Source organism: Mesoplodon densirostris, chromosome 19, assembly GCF_025265405.1.
Source record: "Mesoplodon densirostris isolate mMesDen1 chromosome 19, mMesDen1 primary haplotype, whole genome shotgun sequence".
In the NCBI taxonomy this organism is placed as follows: domain Eukaryota; kingdom Metazoa; phylum Chordata; class Mammalia; order Artiodactyla; family Ziphiidae; genus Mesoplodon; species Mesoplodon densirostris.
Window position 1 is genome coordinate 58,967,366 of NC_082679.1, and position 24,814 is coordinate 58,992,179.

Below are 24,814 nucleotides of genomic sequence, written 5' to 3' on the forward strand. Positions count from 1 at the left end.
AGTCTGTGTGTGTGACTGTGTGGCCCTGTGTGAAGATAGGAGTGTAAATGTGCATCTGTGTGAGTGTGTGCCGGAGTGTGTGCTTCCCGATGTATGTGAGCGTAAATGAGTGCCTAGAAGTGTGCGTGAATGTGTGGGTGTGTGTGATTGAATGTGTGTATGAGTGTTAGTGTTTGTGGGTGTGTGTGAGTGTGTGGATATGTGTTTGAGTGTGTTTGTGTGGCCACCTGCGAGCATGTGTGTGTGAGTTCTTCTTGAATGCAGTGATGGCCCCGCGTGGTAAAGGGCTGTGGAGCAGCAGGTAATGGGTTCTGTGGCTCCGTCATGATGACGTCCTGGGTGCTGCGGCCGCATGAGGCTGTGCCGCGGCTCTTCGTCCTCTGGGGGCTGCCTCTCTTCTAAAGATGTTCTGTATCCTTGGCTCGGATTCAAACTTGCCAGGGTGAACCTACAGTCTCTCCAACGGGCGGCCTCTCCAGGACGAGGCAGAGCCTGTCAACCTACTACAGACGAGGAGATGAGGCTGTAGGAAGCTGTGTCACTGGCCCAAGTCACAAGGCTCGTGAGTGACAAGGTCAGGGTTCAAACTCAGGCCGCCTCTTTTGAAGGCTGCGCTTGGCCTGCTGTACCACACTGCCTCCCAGAAGCTCTGGTCTCTGGAGCCTTCCTTTCAGCTCCTAGGAAGGACTTTAACCTCAGTGCCTCAGTTTCCTCATCTGCAAGATGTGGAGAAAGATCCACCTAGAAGTGCTGGTATGAGCTGGGCACGCGGTAAGCGTGACGTCTGTGTCTGGGCTAGGACACCTACCTGGCTGCCATTGGCCCCTGCAGGCTTTTCTGGTCTGTCCCTCAGGGAAGCTTCCAGCACGCTGCCCACAGCCTGGAACCAGGTCTCCGGTGGCCTCCTGGTGCCTCTGGTCCTCAGGATGGGCCTCGGCACTCACTGCCAACAGGGCCTCACTGGCGTGCTGCAGAGCCCTGCTGGCCTCCCGCTGGGCTCACCCCAAGGAGGAGGAAGAACAGCATGCGCTCCTGCCTGGGTTAGCCCAGCCCTTGGGCCATTCCAGGGACCAGCACTGCAGTGGAGGGGAGCAAGGTGGGGGCTCAAGCCAGGGAAAATCTGGGCTGGGCCCGTCACACAAGCTGCCTGTGTCGCTGACTTGAGGCCAGGGGTTCCTTCCCTATCACGCGCTAAGTTCCTTCAGGACACTAGCCTCATGCATCTCTGGATCTTTCCCAGAGTGCCCTGCACAATGCCCAGCACATAGTAGGCATTCAGTAAACATTCACTGACTTGAGATAGCCAGCTGGCTGGCTGGCTGGCTGGCTGGCTGGCTGGCTGGACATAGCACTTATTCCGATTTTGTAATTATATATGTATTCGTTAAATGGTTTAGTAACTGATGGGCCCAGTTGTCTAAAAGTGCCATGAAGGCAGAGGCCATGTCTGTGTGACTTGCTGATGAATTTTCAATGAGTTGCATAGTACCTGGCACATACTAGGCATCGGGGGAGCACTTGTTGAATGAATGAAAAAATTAATGCACAGATAAATGAGTGGAAGGGTGGAGGGACGGATGTATATGTACGTGTATAGATGTATGTGCATAGAAGGGATGCATGAGCAAATGAAATGGATGTGTAAGTGGGAAGTATGATATTAGGGTGATTGGGGTCCCAGAAATAAAGGTCAGCATAGCAGGCTCCAGGACCAGGAGTGTGAGGGGACAACCTCCTGACAGAGTGGGTGGGTCAGAGCCGAGACAGCTCTCCCCTTTACTGCTTATGGCTTCTTTACTGACATCTGGCTGCCACAGCCTTGGGAACGTGGTGATTCAATTTGAGTCCTCCAAGGAGCAGGCCCTAAGGCAAGAATTTGACAACCAGTCATTTATTTGGAGATAATCCCAGGAAACGCTGGAAGCAGAACGGGGAAGTGAGACAGGGAAGGAAGGGTAGGAAGCCAGTCCAGGGGGTGTGATCAAGCCACTTAGCTGGGGCTCAGTCCTACTTGGGAGGCCTCCACCAAGAGGAGCGGGGGAGCCGGGGTATCTGTACCCCAGCCCATTAGTCACTGAGAGCTGCGTTGACCCCCTGACATGTCCAACCTGCCATGTGGGCAGGCAGAATGGACTCTGGAGGGGTGGTCAGAGAAGGCCCCCAGGCAAAGAAAGGCAAGAGCTGGCAGCTGGACCTCACAGTGCACTCAAGTGGGGGACGTGGTCGGGTCAGCAGCAGCATCTGGACACACCCTTGACCCCCCAATGATTAGTTAGATGCAGGTGGGCACCGGCTGGCGGGGGAGTGAGGTGTGTGAGCACACAGGCCATCACAAGCAGAGGGAGACACAGGGCTGTGAGAGGGGCACCTCCCCTCCCTTGGCATCGCCCATGTGGGACCCTTGGGAACAAGAAGGCAGAAGTCTTGGAGGCCCTGTGACTGAGGGACCTGTGACCTGGGTTGGGGGTTGTTGTCGGCCACCCACCACAGAGGTGCGCGTCCTCTTGCCTGGCTCAGCGGGTGGGAACTACTCACCCGGGCCGAGGGCGTGGGCTCCTCACTGCGGCGGGTCAGCTCTTTCAGTGCCTCGGCCAGCTCCTGCACCTTCTGCATGCCCCCCAAGGCGACGCTGACCGCAGGCACTGACCCCACAGACAGAGAGGTTACGCCCTCTGACCTTGGCATAGACATAGGAAGGTGAGGAGAGGAAATGTAATTCCAGTGGCTTGATGAAGCTGTTTCAGAAAGATTTGGGGTCTGAGAAAGTGGCCAGGCTCGTATGGGGTTTTCCAAAGCCGGTAGACTTCTTCTTGTCTCCTAAGATGTGTGGTGGGCAGGATCATAGCCTCCCAAGGATAGCTACGTCCTAATCCCTGAAATCTATGGGTATGTTACTCACATGGCAAAAGGCACTTCGGCAGAATCGCTTTGGAGATTTGATTAAGTTAAGGATTCTGAAATGGGGAGAGTATCCTGTATTAACCAGTTGGGACCAATGTAATCACAGGGGTCTTTACTAGAGGGAGGTAGGAGGGTCAGAGTCAGAGAAGATGTGATGGTGGAGGCAGAGGTGGTGGAGAGGAAGAGGGAGAGGGAGAGGGGTCGGGATTTGAAGATGCTGGTGTTGAAAATGGAGCAGGGAATGGGAGCAGCTTCTAGAAGCTGGAAAAGCCAATGGGTGGATTCTCCTCTAGAGCCTCCAGACAGTTCACAGCCCCACCACCGCTTTGGTTTTAGCCCAGTGAGACTCATTTCAAACTTCTGACTTCCAGCAATGTAAGATAATAAATTTGTGTTGTTTTAAGTCATAAAGTTAATGGTTATTTGTTATAGCAGCAGGGGGAAACTAATACAGGATATCTCAAGCTTTCTCCAAATCTTGAAATCAAATCTGTAATATCTGGGGAATTCCCTGGCAGTCCAGTGGTTAGGACTCCGCACTCTCACTGCCAAGGGCCTGAGTTCAATCCCTGGTCAGGGAACTAAGATCCCATGTGCCACATGGCACAGCCAAAAAAAAAAAAAAAATCTGTAAAATCTGGCATTCTTTAAAAACAAATGGTGTCTCAGGGTCTCACTGTGACTAAAATGGCATGAAATTCAGAAATTGGATTACTTTGTTGGCCCAGTATGGATAGGAGGTCTTGTTGCAGACTTGGGTCCCTGTGTGCCTTTGGGGCAATGGGGACAAGGATCCCTCCAGCCATCCCCCAACTTCAGCCTTAAGCCAGACCTCCTGGGGCTTCTGGGGAACATGCTTTCTAAGCCGCAAAGCCCTAACAAGAGGGGCTGGCTTTGGCTGAGGCAGAGAAAAACCTAAGAATATAACTTTAACACCACCCCATCGAACTTTCTGCGTTTATAGAAGTGTTCTATCCCTGTTTTGTCCAGTAACATAGCCACTTGCCAATGTGACTATGTATTAAGCCCTTGAAATGTGGCTAGTGCAACCAGAGAACTGAAATTTTAACTTTATTTCATTAAAATTCATTTTAATTTAAATGTACGTGGCCAGACATGGCTCATGGCAACAATCTGGAAGAGCACAGATAGAGGTGAGTAATTCCGCTTACCCTCCCGTCCTGCTTGCTACTCACAACTCACTCTTCTAACCGTCTAACAGTCGTTCACAGCAGCTGCAGAGTTTGGGCATGTCTGCCAACAGCTCAGGGTGCAGCCAGGCTTCCATTCAGGGCGTGGCTTGGAAAGAGGAAAGAATAGCCCTGTCTATGAGGGGACTCCTGTCAGAACGTTCTGGAAGGAAAGTCAGGTAATGGATAATCTCACGTTTGCCTCTGCAGCTCTTCCCCACCCTTGGTCGCCATCCTGGAGGCTGCTTTCAAGGAGATGTCACTGGCTGCTGAGCCTCTGGCCCATGGATTCACTCAGCGGGAGACGAGAGGGCAGGAGGAGAGAGAGCTGGAAGCTTTGCTCCCAGCGCCCTCCCTGCTGGGGGTTGCCTGCCTCATCCTTCAAAGCCACTGCTCCTACCAGGGAGCCCCCTCCACGCGTAGCTGCCCCTTGCGGATGCTGGTCACTTCAGGGTGAGCCCCTGGGGTCCTGTGTTCTCTCTCGTTTGTTTCTGAAACCTTGCCCCCAGTTTTCTCAACAGAGCCCTTCTTAAAATCTTCTCCATTGCCCAGTTAGAGCTTGACATCTGTCTCCCAACAGGACTCTGGTGTTTCATGAGAAGACCTTGCATCAGGCTGTGCAGTCTGTGTGCTTAGGACCCCAGGGCATCCAAAGGGAAGTTTGCTGTAAGTTATGCTCGGGGTGAATGAGAGCCAGGTGGGGTGTGCGGGGGGTGGGAGTGGGGGAGCTAGGTGAAGGAAGGGGCTGCAGTGAGAGGGCTGGAGGGGGGCAGGGGAAGAGCAAACCTGGGTTTGCCCCTGTCTTCACCACCTCCTGGAACAGTGGACCCGGGAAAGCTGCTCACATTCTCGGCACCGTGCTGAGGACTTTCAGGCAAACCCTTCAGGAGCCAGAGGAGCCTGTCTTCTGTCCTCCGTGCCCAGCAGGTGTGAGGCTGTGTGTGGTGCACGCAGGTTGCATGCCTGGGAGCACACACGGGGAGTGGAAGTAATCATACCTTTTGCCAGAGTTGTTTCTAATGCTAGGTTGTAGCACATGGAATGGCCATTTTTGTGGATTAAAACTGGTTGAGGGCTTCCCTGGTGGCGCGGTGGCTGAGAGTCCGCCTGCCGATGCAGGGGACACGGGTTCGTGCCCCAGTCTGGGAGGATCCCACATGCCGCGGAGCCGCTGGGCCCGTGAGCCATGGCTGCTGAGCCTGCGCATCCGGAGCCTGTGCTCCGCAACGGGAGAGGCCACAACAGTGAGAGGCCCGCGTATGGAAAAAAAAAAAAAAAACTGGTTGAATGTTGGCAGTTTCATATGATTTAACCCACAGCTACAGTGAATATAATTCTTAACATTCACCACAACCTTAAGAGGAAAATACTATTATTGTCCTTGTTTTCCAGGTGGGGAAACTGAGGCTTAGAGAGATTCAGGCCTGTGACAATAGAGATGGTAATTGACAGAGCTGGGACAACATCAAACCATTAACCGTATGACCAAGATGGGGTCACTTTTCTCCTCTGGGCCTCGGTTTCATCCTCTTTAGTAGGAAGAGACTGGAGTGGTACCCTCCAAATTCCCTCCCGCCCTAGAAGCCTGTGGCTGCATGAGGCTGAGCAGAGAAAGCAGGCTTCCTTCATCCTATGTCACTCACTGAAAGGACCAGAAGAGGGAGGTGACATCAACAACTCGGGAGGCACCAAAGACTTCTCCACAGATCCGTGGACCCCACTGCCCACCCCAAATGGCTGCATACAGACCCCAGGGCCCCACCAGAGGGACAAAGGAGTCCATCAGGAGCACCTTCTGTCTGGCGTCCACTCAGCGGCTGCCCGGAGCCAGGCCCTGCCTGCTCTTCCTCCATGCTCCAGCCACACCAGCCTCCTTCACTTCCGGATTATTGTATGCTCCCTCCCTTTACTGTCTGTTCTGTCTCCCGCTCTCCCTTTTCCTGGCCAAGTTAATTCCTCTTCTGTCTTCACATCTCTGCTGAGGGCAGCCTTCCCTGACCCGAGTCGGGGAAGTTGTCATAGAGGCGCGCTCTCTCCTTCCATTCATTTGTGTGAACCACTGCTGATCACCAGGTAACCCCAGTGAGAACTGAGACTGGGTCTGGTCTTACCCACCACTGTTCACCCTGCCCCTTAGTCAGTGTAGCCAGAGCTGGCACTCAGTACGTGTTGGCCAAATGGCAGCCCTGCAGGCGTTTGCTCTGGTGCTCCCACCTGACTCGCGGCCTGAGTTCCAGGGGGGCAGACACACAGAGGCACTGCTTCTCCAGGTTCTCCACCTCCCGGCCTCTCCAGACTGCCAGCGCAGGGTAACAGCAGAGTCAGGCGTCGGCAGGCAGGACGGTGGCACTACCAGCTCCCTCTGGTCTGTGCGGAGCAGCTGCCTCTCAACACAGTCGCTCCACTGAGCCCAGCAGTGCCCTGAGAGAGACAGGTGGGCCAACACTGTGATCCACCCAGGCACCTTGAACTTGACACATGTGGCTACCTTCTGGTTTGAGGATTTTAGAAGAAATGGGTCATGGATAAGAAAATTGGTTCCAAATAGAGATTTTGTTTTGTTTTGTTTTGTTTTGTTTTACTTTCAGGTTGAAGGAATGGTGCCACGGAAGAATGTTTCTGGGAAAATGACCCCCGCTTCACCCAGACTCTGAGCAAACCTGCAGGATATGTTGGCTTGTTTTGCATCTGTGACTCGCAGTGGTGAGCAGGCCAGCACAGAGCAGGAGAGGCGCCCAGAGGATATACAGCCCCGCCTGGGAGAAGGCACCTTCTTGTCCCTGGTGTAAGTGATTGTCCACAGCTGTTTGTCTCTGTGCAGTACACTGGGGACCTGGGAGGCTGTATCTCTATCTGGGAGACTGCATGTCATCTCCTGCTGTGTACCAACCCAGTAAGTCTCTGTGTCCTTTGCCCTTCAACTCTGTTGATTCATGTGTATCCATTACCCCAACTACCCCTGATGTGTAGTCATTCACAGGATATGCTTGGGGTCAGGTCATCAGCTCAATCACCTAAAGCCTATATTTGTATCCTCTATTAATTCATATAACAAGAACTAACATGCTGAAGGATGTCCTGAGCACTTAGCAATTAATATCAAAAGACTTCAAATGTTACATGACTTTTGACCCAGTTATTCCATTTCTGGGAACTTGTTTATGAAAGTAACCACAGCCGCAAATAAAGATTGAACTGTAAGGATGTTCATTACAGCGTTTTTTATAAGGGCAAATAATTTGAAACAACCTCAATGTCCAAAAAGAGGGCACTGGTAAATAAATGATCATGCAGCAACTTGACAGTCTATTATGCAGTTATTATGAAAATCAAGTTAGAGAAGAAGATACCAAGACATGAAAATATGTGGGATATATTGTTCAATGAAAAAAGTAACAAAAGCAATATGTACAGTATGAATGGCATTCATTTTATTTCTAGAAGAGTGTGTGCATAGCTAGGATATATCCCTATAAAAAGGAGAACAACCATTTCTTTTTTTTTTAAATATTATTTTTTTTATTAGTTTCTGCTTTATAACAAAGTGAATCCGTCATACATATACATCTGTTCCCACATCCCTTCCCTCTTGCATCTCCCTCCCTCCCACCCTCCCCATCCCACCCTTCCAGGCGGTCACAAAGCACCGAGCAGATCTCCCTGTGCTCTGCGGCTGCTTCCCACTATCTATCTACCTTACGTTTGGTAGAGTATATATGTCCATGCCTCTCTTTCGCTTTGTCACAGCTTACCCTTCCCCCTCCCCATATCCTCAAGTCCATGCTCAAGTAGGTCTGTGTCTTTATTCCCGTTTTACCCCTAGGTTCTTCATGACATTTCTTTTTAATTCCATATATACGTGTTAGCATACGGTATTTGTTTTCCTCTTTCGGACTTCCTTCACTCTGTATGACAGACTCTAGGTCCATCCACCTCATTACAAATAGCTCAGTTTCATTTCTTTTTATGGCTGAGTCATAGTCCATTGTATACATGTGCCACATCTTCTTTACCCGTTCCTCCGATGCTGGACACTTAGGTTGCTTCCAGCTCCGGGCTATTGTGACCAGGGCTGCAGTGAACACTGGGGTACGTGACTCTTTGGGAATCATGGTCGAGAACAACCGTTTCTTACAAAGGAGTGCTACTGCTACCATCTCGGTTTGTCAGAAAAGGCCTCATCACTTCCTGCTTCTAAGCTGTCTTCTCAGTGGCATACCAAGAGCGTGGAGGTTAAAAGAGGGGTTCAGTCCAAGAGCGGAGGAGTATTTTACCGCTAACGTTGTTTGTGGTGATAATAAAAAAGCAGGCTGCGTTTTAGGGTTTAACGATTGTTCCTAAATTCTCTACAGATAGTGCCTCCCCTGGCTGCCTGCCTTCAGGGCCACCCCCATCGCGGTTGGCCACTGCTTCCCCCCACCTCCCATTTCCACGGAATTCACAATCTCTGGCACATACAAGGCACACAAAATGTCAAGCATGAGTCATCCTGGTGTGAAGGTTAAGAAAAAGAGCAGCAAAAGCTGACCGCTGTCCATCACTCCGTGGTGAGATAGGACGGTTCAGAGTTCTAAGGTCGCCGACCACATGCCCACTGGAAGCGAAAGTCCTTGTTACTGTCTGGCCAGCCCAGAGTCACTGTCGTGAAAGGATCCAAATACTGACCGGGTTCCACGCACAGCTCCACATCCCCTCTATCTCTCTGCAGAAAAAACAGCTGGCTGGTGAGACGCCCTCCACAGTTGGCACCCCACCTTGCGCCCCAGAGCAGTCTGTGCCAGGGGTGGCCACAGTGTGAGGCATGGAGTGGAGACAGACCTGTCTGATCCCCCTAGCCTGCAGGGGATGGATCACTGGGTAAGTGACTAGGCCGAGTGCCAGCTGGGTGCCAAGGGTTCATCACGTGTTCAGCTGCATTAACGGAGCCTGCTCTGGGCCAGGCCCTGTGCTTGAGGCCTGGAGATACGGGAATAGAGACCCAGCCCCCGCCCTTATATCTAGTCTGACAGACAAGGAAACCAACAATTAAAACGCAGAGTGCTAACTGCTGCAGTAGAGAGAGCTCAGGGGATCGTGATAAGTAGGTTAAGAACGTCTGTTCCCCCTAAGGGTTTGACAGTGTCTGACTCCTGGGGCTGCTGTGGATCAGATGAGAAAAACGAGTGACGCGCTTCCTCTTGTGTCTGGAGCAGAGGACCGCGCCGAGCTCTTACCTCTGCACAGCAGACAGCTGGTGCCAGGGCAAGCTTCCCAGAGGACCGGACCCCAGGGCTATGGAGCCGGGGAAGGAGGAAGAGTGAGGGCGAGCTGGGGCAAGGATGGAGAGCACGTGGGTTCACGGAAAGGGGTTGGCAGGCATGGGGTGCGTTCCAGGGTCAGTTCTGGTTACACCTGTTAAACAGCTCAGGCCCAGAGGGCTTGTCCTGGGAATAACAGGAGGCTGTGGCAGAACTCAGTCCCCAGGGGTCTCTGTGGTTCGAGAATAAAACTCAACCCCCTTGCCTTGGCACCTGAGACCCCATGTGATTTGGCCTCTGTCCGTCTCTATAATCTCCTACAGCCTCCCCGGCTCCAACAACAGGCCTCAGGGCCTTCTCATCCACATACCTAGACAGCTCTTGTTCTGCTTTCCAGGACGGCTGACTGTCCTATCTTCAGGTCCCCACTTAAATGTTACCTCTCAAGAGCCCGTGTCTGATCACATTTGCTAGTCCACCCTCTGTTAGTTGCTATCACTGCACTGTATTGGTTCTAGTTAGACGCATCACAGTTCTTAATTATATGCTAATTTGTTAGTTAGTCTCACCCACTAAGCTTCATGAAGGCAGGGACCACATCTGTGTGTTCACCATTGTTTCCCCAGCCCCTAATAACAATCCTTGAACATGGTAGAGGCACAATAAATCTTGTTATTGAGTAAATGCACGCATGAGCAATGTCAACAGCAAGGAGTCAAAAACTTAGTCTTGCTATAAATACTAAAAGACCTGGGCCTTTTTTCTAATATAAACATTAAAAGCCATGAATTTCCATCCAAGCACTCACTGCCTTAGCTGTATCACATAACTTTGGATAGGTTGTATTGTCAATATCACTTAAAATATTTTAAAATATCCTTGTGATTTTTTCCTTTGACCCACTGATCTTTTTTTTAAGAAGTGTGCTGTTTAACTTCCAAGATGTCTGAGAGATATCTACATATCCTAGATAACTTATTATGGATTTATAACATGATGCTGTTGTGGTTAGAGGACATGCTTCATTTGACTTCAGTCCTTCTGGGTTTCTTTTTAAACAGAAGAAGCCTCAGTGATTGCTAGTGCTCTGGCTGTTAGCACCAAAAAGCCCAAATTCAAAACTAAAACAGAGTGCTTAGACATCTTTTTCTTGTGAGGTTAAGTGTTTTAAAAAAAAATACATTCTTTTCCTGAGCCTTTGTTCCAGGTGGTTCTTGGAGATTGAAAGGAGCTATGAGCACAGTGGGGATGGGTGTCAGCCCTTGGTGGTGTTTATAAGTTCACCAAAGGACAGTCAGAGGGTACGCTGAGGATGCCCTGGGAGTATCTGCCTGTGTTTGGAAATGGTTTAGGGACACGCAGAGAATATTCAGGTTGTAGGAAATGGGTCAAAAGCAAAACTGTCATGTTCACCGCTGGGCTATAGACACCTCTTTGGCAGGTAAGAAAGAGGCAGGCAGCTGCCAATGGCAGGTAGAACAAGATTAAAGTCAGACTTGCAGCTGTTCGCCATTAATGTTTACCTGCCAGTTGAAGGGTGAACGTGGGGAGCCCTCATCTCATATGCCATTTTCTGTGGTGCAAATGTTCCCATAAAGGCAGGTTTCAGGATACCAAGTTGACCTCACTGAATGCATAGTGGGAGAGACGGGCACAACCAGCTCTGGCAGGCTGGTAGGAGCTGGACTCCGCATACCATGGTGTGTTTCTGGATCCATTCATTGGCCTCTTAATGGCTGTGCGAACCTCGGCAGGTTAGTTACTCTTTCTGAGTCTTAGGTGCCTCATATGTAAAGAAGGCTGAAGGCAGCCCTTATTTCTCAAAGCTCCAGGAGGACTGAATGCTGTGCTGTATATATTAGTGCTTTGTCATCTATTCATCTGTAAAGAATATTAGTGTGTCAAGTTAAAAAGAATGGAAAAGGTACTCTCAGCTGATATGCTCTGAAGTTATTGAAATGTGAGTTTGATTAATGTCTAATTAAAGTGTAGTGATGAAGCTAAGCACTTAGGGTTGGTCGTTCCACGTGGTTCACTAGGCCCTGGTGACTTGGATGTTTTAAGATCAGGGTATTACTGATCTTTAAAGAATTCCCTCTCAGTGAATTCTTATTCTCACAACGATAAGTTTGAAGGTCTGTAAAATTATACAAAACAAAGCTAAAATGCCAGACACAGAGATCCCTCTTAACTGTAAGAAGGAAGATGGTCCAATAACCCTGAATGAGGAAATCCAGAGAAATTGTTGCTACCCTGATCCTGCCATGAATTAGCTGAGTGACTTTTGCAAAGTCAATTAACCTCCCTGGACCTCAAACTCCATATGTGGAAACTCCTAGGAGGGCTGTGGACAGTAAGTAGAACAGACATCTCATATTTTCTTCCCTCATCCAGGCATCCACGCCCCCTTCTTTTGATAATGGCACTTACAGATGATATTTTCCCTGGGGAACCATCCCTCCCCACCCTCAGTGCTCTGGGTGAATCTGATCCTACATCATGTTCCGGGGTGGACGTGTGATCCTGGTCTGCCCTGAGTACCACTCCCCTCTGGTCTCAGCAACAGGTCTAGGAGGGACCATGAACCAAGCTTAGACAAGTGAGAGGCAGCCTCAGGACTTGTTCTGAAAATATCAACACAGAGATGCTCTTTCTCCTCTGGGGTTAAGGACTGAAGCCTGCAGCCATCTTGCTACTACTTGGGAAGAGGGAGTCGGACTGAAGCCAACATAGAACCAAGAGATGGAGAGAGGTAGATTTCCGAAGACATTGAGTGGCTGGATCCTGCTGTGCCTAAACCCTGGACTTTTATTTTCTGAGTTGATAACATTTCCTTTGGCTTGAGCCATCTTGAACTGCTTTTCTTTCTCTTGCTACTCAAAAGTCCGGGCAAACACAGTCACGGTGAATTTTAAGACAGTGACGTCTACTATTGGCTGCCTACCAACAGCCAATACTCTGCTCTTCCTCTTGGCTGTCAGAAGCCATCTTCTCCCACAGAGCCTAACAATACTGGATTCCCAGCATCCCTTACAGCTGGGCACCTGACCCTACTTTGGCCAATGGTATCTAAAGGGAAGATTGCTGGGGACTAGTGGGAAAGATTTTTTTCCCTAATAAAAAGAGATGCACAGGGGGACATGGGTTTCTGCTGCTGCTGGATAATGCTGGGTTGACACGTGATGTCTGGAACTGCGGCAGCCATCTTGATTGCATGAGACACAAGCCTAAGGACCAAGCGAAAGCTCTGAGGATGGCAGAGCAGAATGACAGAGTGAGCCTGGGTCCTCGCTGGTGACACTGAGCCACTGAAGCAACCCTGGAACTAACTTCTTAGTTATGTAAGATAATAAGACTTGAACTTAAAGCCGCTTATGTTGGGCTTTCTATTATTTGAAGCCTAAAGCAGTATAACTAATACAAATTCGAATGTTTTAGAATTCTGTATCAATGGTTGGATGTTCTATTGCTTACATTATTGCCTATTTAGAGTAACCAGGGAATTCTTAATATCTGTAGAACAAAATAAGTATTCAAAGCTCTGTTTTGAGGGGCCCCTCACTAGATTCCCGAGGAAGTGCAAGGCCCTAAACTCCTGGTCATAAGTTTTATACCCCCTTGCAGAAAATTCTTACCTGTGACCGTGATGCTTCCAATTTTCAAACTCAAGTTTGAGAAGGCATTCCTCACCAGCACAGTGACCAGAAAGGTGCCTGCAACGCCAAGGGTGGAGAATTATGGGCATTGTAATAAATCGTTTAACTTGCTCTGACACAGTTCTCCCAGCCTGTGCTTCTCCAGTCCTCTGATGGCAGTATCTGACTCTTTCATCATCGAAGAATTTAATGTATCCCTGATGTATGCCAGGCATGGTGCAAGGCTCTGGGGACACAGAGATGAATGAAACATGGTCCTTGTCCTCAAGGCCTTATGGTCTAGTAGGCATGTGGGACACTCCAGGAATTGGCATGGGAGGCAGTGTGGGCATGGGGTTGGGGGTCTGCTTCTACCTTGGGGGAGAAAGAAATGGTTAATGAGGTGGGGCAGGGGCTAGAGCTGAAGTTCAAAGGATGAGCAGGTGCTCATTTGCCAGATGAGAGAGGAGATTCCAGCAGAAGGAGGCCCATGACACGGTTTTAAAAGGGTCGAGAGAGTGGGGAGGGGAGAGGAGGATTTGTCAGAAGACTTGGAGAGAGCCGCTGCTACATGAGTGTCCCCGCCCCCCCGCCTCCCTCACGGGGAAGAGGTGGTGGGTGCTACCTTCTTCTCTTCTCAAGCCTGGAGAGAAGGTCTTCAGAGAGGGCCCTTGGTGAGCTAGGTATGTGTTCTTTGAGGCTGGGAACCCCCAGGGACAGGTTCCTTACTCATGCCCTTGGAATGATCTATGACGGGTGGAGGGAGAGGGAAGGGGAGAGAGGAAAGGCAGCATTTCTGCATTTGGGAAATGACTACAGTCGGCTGGAAGCAGCCGAGGACTGGGTGAGAATTTTCTAAGGACCAGATGTTAGCCTTGGAGGGGGTGGGGGTGGTGGAGAGGGTAGAGAGAACGAGGAGAACAGAGAAAGGGACCCTGTTGGTGACAGGAGAAGCACCAGCTGAGCCGACGTGGCCTTTAAGGAGAGGCACCACCCCCACCCCAGGAGCTGTGGTCCCAGGGGCCCAGCAGGGAGCCTCAAGAGCCCATAGAAGCTCCTACGAGAGGCTGCTGGGCGGTGAGAGCAAGGCCAGAGCCACCAAGTGAGGACCTTCCTGTCCTACCTGGTTCCCTTTCCTTCTCCTGTCACTCCCTTCATCCCTGGAGGCATCCAGTCTGTTTTTCTCATGGGGAGGAGAAGACTGCTTACCATCTAAGAGTGAGCCCCAAAGTCACAGGGTGTATGGAGATTTTATCTCTTATCTCCTACCAAGTAGCTTTTATAGGAGACAAAAATTAATTTGCATTTGAATTACAGCCTCTTTATTATATTTTCCATTGTCATTCCATTTCATTTCCAGATTCTTCCTGTTCCAAACTGTACCTTTGGTACCTGGCAGAATTGCAGTGTTTCTCTTCTTGACTCTGTCGTTCCTTCTGCCATCTCTTTTGCCACATCCCTTGCTGAGGGCATGGTAGCCCATACCTGCACATCATTACCCCCTTTCTCACACACCTCTGAGGTCCAGGGTAGTGGGCCTGGGTGGGCTGGAGACTCTGCCACCTTCATCACTTTCCTGCCTGCTGACCTCACCACACTGCCCTCAGAGACACTCTGTTCTTTCCAGATTAAATGCACATCAGCTGTGGCCTCCTGCCCTGGCTGGTGCCAGCCAGTCTGCTGCCCTATCTCTATTCCAGCCAGCCTCCTGACACCTCCTCTCTTGTTCCTCTCTCTCCCACCCTTTAGTTTTTACCTATCTCTCCCCCGCAGGGCATGGACTGCAGTTTCCCGAAACACATTCTCCTCTAGAAATGATGGAAGAAATCCAAGTACTCCCGCTCTCTTCCAGTGATTCTCAGTGGGGGTGATTTTGCTCCCCAGGGCACAGTAGGCAAGTCTGGAGACATCTGTAGTTGTCATGACTTGGGGGCTGGGGCTACTGGCACCTAGTGGGTCGAGGCCAGGGATGCTGCTAAACATCCTACAGTGGACAGGACGGTCCCCGCAACAAAGAATTATCTGGTCCCAAATGTCAGAAGTGCCAAAGTTGAGAATCCCTATGACTATAAGTTCTATAACTGCAGGTAATATCTGTCTCTTCCTTATTTTGTGACCCAGGCTGGATGCTGTGAACCATCTTTTTGTCTAGGACACACTGAAAACCGGCTGGCAGAACCCTGGACACCAAGTCAGGAAGGGAAGAGGAGGGAGGTTTGGAAGGGGAGCCACAAACTCCAAGTACCTTCAAGAGGAACTGCCACGTGGTAAGTCCCACATGGCCCCCCAAGGCTCTCTTTCTCATGGGAGAAGGTTGCATTGAGTCCTGCCACCTCAAAGGTCAGCCTCTCCGGGGTACCGTGAGCCGCCGAGACATTGACCAGTAGGTCCTGTCCAAGCTCCAAGTTGCCAGAAGCCCAGGAGGCCTACAGGCCTGACAGGGGCTCCACGACGTGGATGGTGATGTTTCTGGAGGGGGCAGAGGTGGCGGTGTTGCTGGCGGCTCGGATCTCCAAGTGGTGCATCCCTGGGCCCATCCGTTGCTGGACTGCTGCATCCAGGGTCAGACTGTAGGGGAGCGGGCCCCTCTGCGTGGTGAACTCAGCCAGAGTTGTGTTACCTGACAGCACAGTGTAAGTCACCCCTGTTCCTAGGTGGAGTAAGACACGTTTAAGAATGTCAGTTATGCAGTAGATTATACTGAGGTAGTTCAGACTCCAGTTGTAAAGTCAGATTCCACATATAGACATAGATATGGATATAAAGACATATGTAAGGATATATCCTCCCACCCAAATATTAAAACGGAATATCTCTGAGTACTGGGTTCATGAGTGATTTTTCTTTCAGGGCCCTCTCTGCTCACCTGCATATTCTAATTATTTTATTTTATTTTATTTTATTTTTATTTTATTTATTTGGCTGTGCCAGGTCTTAATTGCAGCACACAGGATCTTCATTGCCACGTGCGGGTTCTTAGTTGCAGCATGCAGGATCTAGTTCCCTGATGAGGGATCAAACCCAGGCCCCCTGCATTGGGAGCGTGGAGTCTTAACCACTGGACACCAGGGAAGTCCCTCTAATTATTTATACTATGCATGTGTTACGTAAACTTAAAAGTTTGTAGTAAAAACATCAGAACATTTTGTTGATAGAGATATCCTTGTGGCGAGGAAGCCTCAAAAGGTAGCATCTCTTAAGGGTGTGGCTGGTTTTTATGCATGAGAATTAGCCTCCAGTCTTGTCTTAAGCCGAAGCAGTGAAGCCCTTTCCATCTCCACGACTAACTGCCTGAAACCCCCTGCCCAACGAGAGAACTCAGGCTGTTCACATTAAGATGAGGCTCCCTTACAGACTGGGGCTGGTTATCCTAACTAGGTGCTAAATATTGTGGTTAACTCTTACAAAATATGATTTAAACCACTAAATTAAGATTCTTTCCGATAGAAACCAAGCTAGTATATTTCTCGTTTGAGCGATGCTACTGTTGCTGCTGATGGTGTTGAAGTAGCCTTCTGAGAACAGGAACCCTGACTTTCATGTTTATCGCTACCTCCTCCCATACCCGACAGAGAGTAGTCACTCAGTTATATTTGTAGAATGACAAAAGATTATCTTAAGTTTTTCCAGGTGCACCTAGCAAGCCATCTTCAGCCAACAAGCACACCAGAACAGAAAGGAGCCCCAAGCACTGTGTTTAAAGTCCCGTTGTAGATCCATGAAGTCACTGCTCTGAGTGAGGCTCCGGGTGGTATGAGGTTGGACGGAGGCATGTCCTCACCTCCACAGCTCTGTGCCACTCAGTTTATATCAACAGGCCTCGGTCCAGATCTCAGACTGGACCTGTGCCTTGTGGAAAGATACTGCCTTCGGTGAGGATGGGAGAGTCTCTATTGACAGAAGGGGTGATATTCAAAATATTTAACAACTGAAACTGCATGGGCACCAGCTAAGTAGAATGATGTTCTGATAAATCAGAATGGACACTGTGACCCATCCGAATGGATGCTGTGACCAATTAGAATGGACGTTGTGACCAATGAGAAATATTGCTATGACCAATCAGAATAGATGCCATGACAAATCAGAATGGATACCTTGACTGATCAAAATGGACATGATGGCCAATCAGAATGGCCTCTGTGACCAATCAGAAGAGAAACTGTGAGCAATCAGCACGGACACCAGCCATAACAGCTGCTGCAGTTGATTATCAGCCCTAACTGGGGGCAATGTGATTGTGTCAAGCTGGTCAATGCTGGCTGTGCTGAGATTCACATTCCCCCAACAGGGAATGGCTTGGAAGTCCAAGTCTTGTGATGGGACTAGGGGCATACAAATGGTCTTCAGAAGGCTGGTTGCTCTCACTAGCTTACTAGCCTTGTGACTTTGGCCAAATTTCTCAACCTTCCTTCCATTTCTTTCTCCGTAAAATGTATTGGCTGGGCTACTATATAAGCACTTAGACCAGTTCCTGGTATACACTAGGCACTAAATAAGTGAATGGCTAAGAAACTAACTCCATAAGTGATTGCTGTTAGTATTTATTGAAGCCTGGGAGCTGGATGGATAGATTGGGGACAAATCAAGGTTGCCTTGGCCTTGACCATTTCTGCAGACTCACCTCCATCAAGCTCCACCGGAATCCACAGGGGGTCCCTGAAGACTGCCCAGCAGAGAGGGTTGGTTCCTGATGTGGACAGGCCAGAACACCCAGTCACACAGAGCCTCTCCATCTTGTCTCATATCATCACTTGCTTCTGAGCTATCACGTTCCACTCGCTGGTTGTACACTCGACAAACACAGTGAATTCCCCAGGGGCTGTGAACTGGTGGAAAACGCTGCTGGACAAACTGCCAACAACGGTCAGAAACGTTACCAGTATTGGGCTCACACACACGCGCATTCACATGTGTGCGTGTGTGCACTCCCACCATACATCTCCCCCGCTCTGCAAAGATAAAAAACAATGAAGAAAAAGATGGTACACGACCAAGCCACGCTCTCTGTGTTTGTGAAGGTTACACTGAGACTCCTGGAGCAGGTGAGAAATGGAAGAAATAGCTCTAACTAGGGAGTCGAATACTTGGCTGCAAGTCCGTTGTCTGCCATTTTCTCCCTCTGTGGCTCATATACACCCCCTCTCTGGGCCTTCTTGCTTCATCTGTAAAATACTATGCCCCAGCCTAGCTTTCTGAGCCTTGTTTTCCCCATTTGTAAAATGGGATGAGTCCAAACATATCAAAATTGTGAGTATGTTTTGCTTCTCATTTTCCCTAGGGGACTAATTTTAAATCTCTCAAATGGCCCCAAAAGATTCATGTGACCTCCCCTCCTGTCCTCCTCCTCAGCTCCTGCCACACTCCCCTTCTGTAACTATACTGGTAGCTCAGACCTGTTTCCAGTTCATAGAACATGTCACTTCCTCCCCACCCCAAGGCCCATAAGTGCTCTTTACAGGGAAACCTCTTGCCCATCACTTTGCTCATACTCTTGCTCTTCCTTCAGTTCTCAGCTTAAACATCACCTCCTCAGGGGCGTCTTCTTAGATTCCTTTTATAACTGCCATAGCTTTGCTGCTTCTCCTAGGTGACACTCACCGCTTTTGTGCTCGCTTATTCACTGTCATGCTTCCCTGTGGGGCTGTCAGCACAGACAGTGTCTGTCTAGTTCTCCCTTTATACCTGGCATCTAGCACAGAGCCTAGCACATAGTGAGGGCTTGGGAAATAGTTTATAAATGGATACAGTTGTGAAAAAGCTTGGAGAACAGTAACCTGATTCTTGGTGCCAGCCAAGATGGAGTTAGCCCACTATAGCCTATTTCTTCCATTAATTACAACAAAAAGCCTGGGCAGAACACAAAAAGAAACTACCCAAGGACTCTGAAAAGTAAAAAACAGTAGGCAGATTGCAGGTGAAAGTCAAAACTTTAAGAATCATCCATAAAGACGGGAGTTTCCTGTTTTCTTTCTGGTTTGTGTGTGTGTGTGTGTGTGTGTGGGTTTGTTTGTTTGTTTGTTTGTTTAATCTCCTTTATCTCTTGACTTTGTCCCGAGGGTAGTCTGGGTCATGGTACTGCACAGTGAGTAAAGAAAACAAAAACCCCAAGAGAAACACCCTCTGTTTAGCCAGAGAACCAGAAAAAGGGCCCCAGTGAGTCTGAGGCTACAGAGGAAATACCCATTTTTGTTTTGTGTTTTTTTTTTTTTTTCTCTCTCCGGTACCTACCCCAGGCTGTCCTCTCTCTTGGAGCCTCACTGACTGTGTGGGGTGATGAAGATTCCAAAATCCCTAAGAGAAAACCGATCTTTCTATCCAGAGGATCCATGGAAAGGGGCCTGTGGGAGCTGGAGATTGTGGGGAAAGTCCTGAAAAGGAGAGATGCAGGGAAGATGATTCCCTAATTCTGTGTATGGCCCAGCATGAATCATGAGTTCACCCAGAAAATGCGCATGTGCAGAACAGACCCAAAGAAATATAGCAAAGGCCTCACGGACTAAAGTACAACATAAACCAGCACCCCGAGTGGCACATGAATGGAACAGACCCTGACGGCTTTGGAAACTGAACTGGAATGTGAACCACTGCTCACAGAAGGCAAGTCAGAATGTGTGGTCTGAACCTAACTGGGTTGGTTGCCTGCTAAAACAAAACAAACAGACAAGAAAAAATTAACATTTTCCAGAGTATTTTTAAAAAGACCCAGAGTGTCAGAACCTACTACCTAAAATGTTCAGAATATAATCCAAAGTTGCCTGATACACAAAGAACCAGAAAAATGTGGCCAGATTTCAAGAGAAAACATAATCAGTAGATGTCAGCCCTGAGGTGACTCAGATATTAAAATGTCAAAGACTTTAACCCAACTATTATAACTATGCTCCATGAAGTAAAAGGAAACCCTCTTGAAATGAATGGAAAGCTAGACATTCTCAGCAGAGAAAACAAAACTATTAAAAAGAGCCAAATGGAAATTTTAGAAATGAATAACACAACGTCTGAAATAAAAGATTCATTGGTTGGATGCAATAGCAGAATTGAGATGGCAGAGGGAAAAGTCAGTGAGCTTGAAGACAGAGCAAGAGAAATTATCCAATCTAAAGAACATAGAGAAAAAAACATTAAAAATTAAAAAATGAGCAGAATGTCAGCAATCTGTGTCACAATATCTAAAAGTAAAATATTTGTGTTATTGGAGCACCAGAGAGAAGAAAGAGGTTGCTGTAGAAAAATATATTTGAAGAAATAATGGCTGAAAACTTTCCAGGTTTGACAAAGCACGTAAATTTAAAGATTCAAGAAGTTCTGTGAAACCCCAAATGTAAAAAACAAACAAAAACAAAACAAACAAACAAAAACTTAAAGAAAACCTTGCCCTCACATATAGTGAAGTGCTGAAAATTGAAGATGAAAAAAATCTTGAGATCAGTCTGAAAAAAAATGAAACACTACATGTAGAGAAAACAGTGATTTGAATGACTGTAGATTTCTTTGAAAACTGGAGGTCAGAGACAGTGAATGACATCTTCAAAGTGTTGAAAGAAAAGAGCTGTCAACACATAATTCTATAGCCAGCAAAAATATCTTCCAGGAATTAAAGCAAAATAAAGACATTCTCAGGAATAAAGAAATTCTGTAAGAGACTTTGTTGCTGTAAAATCTACTTTAAAAGAAATGCTTGGGCTTCCCCAGTGGCTCAGTGGTTAAGAATTTGCCAGCCAGTGCAGTTCGAGCCCTGGTCCAGGAAGATCCCACATGCTGTGGAGCAACTAAGCCCATGTGATGTAACTACTGAGCCTGTGCTCTACAGCCCATGAGGCACAACTACTGAGCCCGTGCACCACAACTACTGAAGCCCATGTGCCTAGAGCCCATGCTCCACAACAAGAGAAGCCACCGCAATGAGAAGCCCATGCACTGCAATGAACAGTAGCCCCCGCTCGCCACAACTAGAGAAAGCCCATGTGCAGCTACAGAGACCCAATGCAGCCAAAAATAAATAAATAAATTTATTTTTTAAAAAAATGAAAAAGGAAATTTGAAGGAAGTTTTTCCAGCTGAAGGGAAATGATATCAGAGAGAAACTTCAGGAATGAAGGGAGAGTGCAAGAACAGGTAAATATCTTGGTAAATGTAGCCTATTTTTCTCCTCTTAAGTCCTTTAATATATGTATGACTGTTGAAAGGGCTTTTCAGTGTATGTAAACGTCCTACAACTGACAATTATAACATAAAAGATGGCAGGCAAAGGAAACTATATGCTGGTAAGGCCATAACATTTTACCTGAAATGGAAAATATTAACTCTAAGTAGACTGTGAAAGGTTAGATATGTATATTGTAATCCCCAAGGAAAACTATTTAAAAAGTAATACAAAGAAAAATAACCAAAAAAGCCAATAGATAAGCTAAAATGGAACGCTGAAAATATTCAAATAATCCAAAAGAGGGGAAGAAAGGAGAGGAACGGGGGAAAATAAACAGAGGGTGCAAACAGAACACAAATAACAAAATAGTAGACCTAAATCTAACTATATCAATAATTACATTAATTGTAAACAGTCTAAACATACCAATTATTATGCCAGATGAGATTTTAAAAAACCAAGACTCAACTGTAGGCCGTCTATAAGATGCCCACTTTAAATATGACAATATAGATAGGTTAAAAGTAAAAGGATGGTTGTATAGCACAGGGGACTCTACTCAGTGCTCTGTGGTGACCTAAATGGGAAGGAAATACAAAAAAGAGGGGATATATGTATATGTATAGCTGATTCACTTTGCTCTACAATAGAAACTAATACAACATTGTAAAGCAACTATACTCCAATAAAAATTTTTAAAAAATAATCACTTTGAGAAAACAATAACAGTTAACAACAACAGCAAAAAAGTAAAAGGATGGAAGAAAGATGTAACAGCAAACACTAATCAAAAGAAAGTTGGAGTGGCCATTATTAATATCAAACCATGTAGATTTCAGAACAAGAAAACTAACTGTAGAAATGTGAAGATGGCCTTGAATCCTACCTGTTTTTCAGCAATCTGTCCGGAAGAAGCAATTTATTCCATTCTCTAAACTCTGGTGCCAACTGAAATTGCCCAGGACTAAAAAGCAGAGAAATGGATTATTCTTGATTTGTCACCCAGTGATCTCACCCAAGAGAAAAGAGTGCAAAGTGGTTTAGTAACTGCTGCCAACAAAGAGAAGCTGTGCTTGGAGTACAAAGCAATGGAGACAACAACTTAAATTTAATGATCCTATGACCCAGGAATTCCACTCCTGGGTATAAACCCAACAGAAATGTGTACATATGTGCATGAAAAGACATGTACTAGAATGTTCACAGCTGCACAAGTTGTAATAGTACAAATGGGAAACCACCCCAATGCGTATCAACACTAGAGTGGGTACGTTTGAGGAATAATACAACAGAATGTTATACAGCAGTGAGAAAAAAGAAATCACAGTTATACACAGCAATATGCATAAATCTCAAAAACATACTTACTGAGCAAAAGTAAGACACAAGAGAAAATATACTTTACGATTCTATTTATAAAATTTTCAAACACAGGTCACAGTAATCAGTGATGTTAGAAATCAGTATCCTTGTGGGGGGGCGGCCCGTGGAGGATTTCTGGATACTGGGTCATGTTTTGTTTCTTGATCTAGGTGCTGGTTACATGGATGTGTTTATTGTGTAAAAATTAATTGAGCTGTATCTTTTTGTGAAGTTTTCTATACATATCTTATGCCTCAATAAAAAGTTTAAAAATTAGTTCAAAATTCCATCACTTACTGGTTTGTATACACTGCTTTGATACTTGACGTGAATGTGATACAATTTAATGGGAGGTCCCCCAGACTCAGCTCTGTCCAGAGGTGACTCAAAATAAAGGCCCAAGAATTACGGCAATACCCAGATCTGTCAGTAGGTGGCGCTGAGTTACCCAACGCTGGACTTGGACAAATTTCACTTTATTCAAATTGTCTCTATAGGCACATAATATAATTTCAGAAATGTAGAAAGTTTCCCACGACAAACAGAGAAACAAAACAGTTTGCCATGCAAATGAACACAAGACATGGGGAGTGCGAGGCTAGAAGGAGCTTTTAAAGGAGAAATCCTTTGACTTCTTACGCTGTTTCTATTTGAGGTTGAATCCTGTCCATTAGCTCATGTGATTTATCTAGGATGGAGACGGAGTCCGATTTGAAAAATCCACCTCTTAGCGTAATGAGGAGTTAAGCAAAAGTAGGAGTCCATACAAACACATTTTTAAAAAGCATAGTGACGTTTGCACTAAGTATGTGACTTCTGTATACTTACAATTCATGCCATTTCTCACATTGTAAACTGAGTTCTGAGGCTGCTAGTGCTGATAAGAAAGCAGCAGAAATATATCTCCCAATGTTAATAAAAATGATAGCAGAAGGTGAGTGGGTAGTTTCAAGGTCTAACAGATCTTTAAAGTAGACAAAATTGGGTTATTGGGTTGGAGTGGTGGTGGAGGGTATCACCATCTATTTCTTTAGAAAGAGAAAAGAAAATGCAGTAGCTTTCACTTACAGCAAATGCCCAGAGGGTTTGCAAATGTAAAGCATTGTTTATTGCTCTTTCTCTTAGATTATGAAAACATTTAATCACACAGAGAATTCCAGAGAGTAATATGATAAACACCCTTGGACTCACCATCCAGAGTGGACAAATATTTGCATTTTGTCCCATTTGCTCCAGTTTTTAACTACATTTGTATATTACTGAAATGTCCTTGTGTAACTAAAGAACTTAGCAGGGCTACAGTCAGTCAATTTTGACTTATGCCAAATGCAATTTGTATAAAATTTGGGGGCTGAAAGACTGTGTAACTTAGCATTTCTTTTTCTTTTTTGTTTTTGGCTGTGTTGGATCTTCATTTCTGTGCGAGGGCTTTCTCTAGTTGCAGCAAGCGGGGGCCACTCTTCATCGCGGTGTGCGGGCCTCTCACTATCGCGGCCTCTCTTGTTGCAGAGCACAGGCTCCAGACGCGCAGGCTCAGTAGTTGTGGCTCACGGGCCCAGTTGCTCCGCGGCATGTGGGATCCTCCCAGACCAGGGCTCGAACCCGTGTACCCTGCATTGGCAGGCAGATTCTCAACCACTGCGCCACGAGGGAAGCCCCAGCATTTCTTGTTTTATTGATGAAATGGTAGCAAACGGGAAGAAACCTGCAGAAAAATGCCATGGGTATTTCTATCATTTAAACCTTTTTTTTCTCCAAAGCAACTTCATATATAATTTCTCATTTTACTCTCTGAAACAGTTAAGATTGCCATCAATATAAATGTGATAGGGAAGGAAATGGAAACCCAGAGATTGTCTCTGGGTCTCACATCATATCTGGGATAAGAACCCCAGCCTCTGGACACATTTTATTTTGCGGCATGGCACAATGCCTGAGACCCCAGAGGACTTCTGAGTTTGAGACCCGCACTCACTGGATCAGATTTGGACTGTGGACCGGGTTGGCCCCCGGGTTGCCCCAGCCCACCCAGACCTTCTGGGAATGGCAGGCACCCACAGGGCTGAATTCAGAACCTCTAGCCCACACAGAGTAGAACCAGAGATGTTTCAGGGTTAGGAGAGGTGCTTATGGGCCTCCATGATTTCCCTGGGGATCCTTGATTTCCCTGAAATGAGCCAGATGCCAAGGAGGATCTGGAACTGATGGGGCACCCCTTCAGCTGGGGCACCCAGCAGGGTAGAATGGAGCTTACTCTAGGCCCAGGTAGGACTTTGAAATGTTATGAATTGTGTTCAGCTGCCATCAGCTTGGGGAGCTACTCTTCCCTGGAGGACGCAG

The 24,814-nt window shown here is 47.2% G+C and overlaps 1 protein-coding gene across 1 annotated transcript in view; it reads right to left on the reverse strand.

Annotated features, from left to right (window-relative positions):
* The window catches only part of LOC132479696 (polycystin-1-like protein 2), a 67,870-nt gene that overhangs the window by 35,698 nt on the left and 7,358 nt on the right, over window positions 1-24,814 (reverse strand). The window contains 10 exon segments of the mRNA XM_060083186.1: window positions 805-886; window positions 888-992; window positions 2,536-2,677; window positions 6,258-6,393; window positions 6,396-6,512; window positions 8,676-8,793; window positions 10,510-10,559; window positions 12,964-13,041; window positions 15,209-15,613; window positions 17,588-17,817. Coding sequence (XP_059939169.1) covers window positions 805-886; window positions 888-992; window positions 2,536-2,677; window positions 6,258-6,393; window positions 6,396-6,512; window positions 8,676-8,793; window positions 10,510-10,559; window positions 12,964-13,041; window positions 15,209-15,613; window positions 17,588-17,817 — 1,463 coding nt within the window.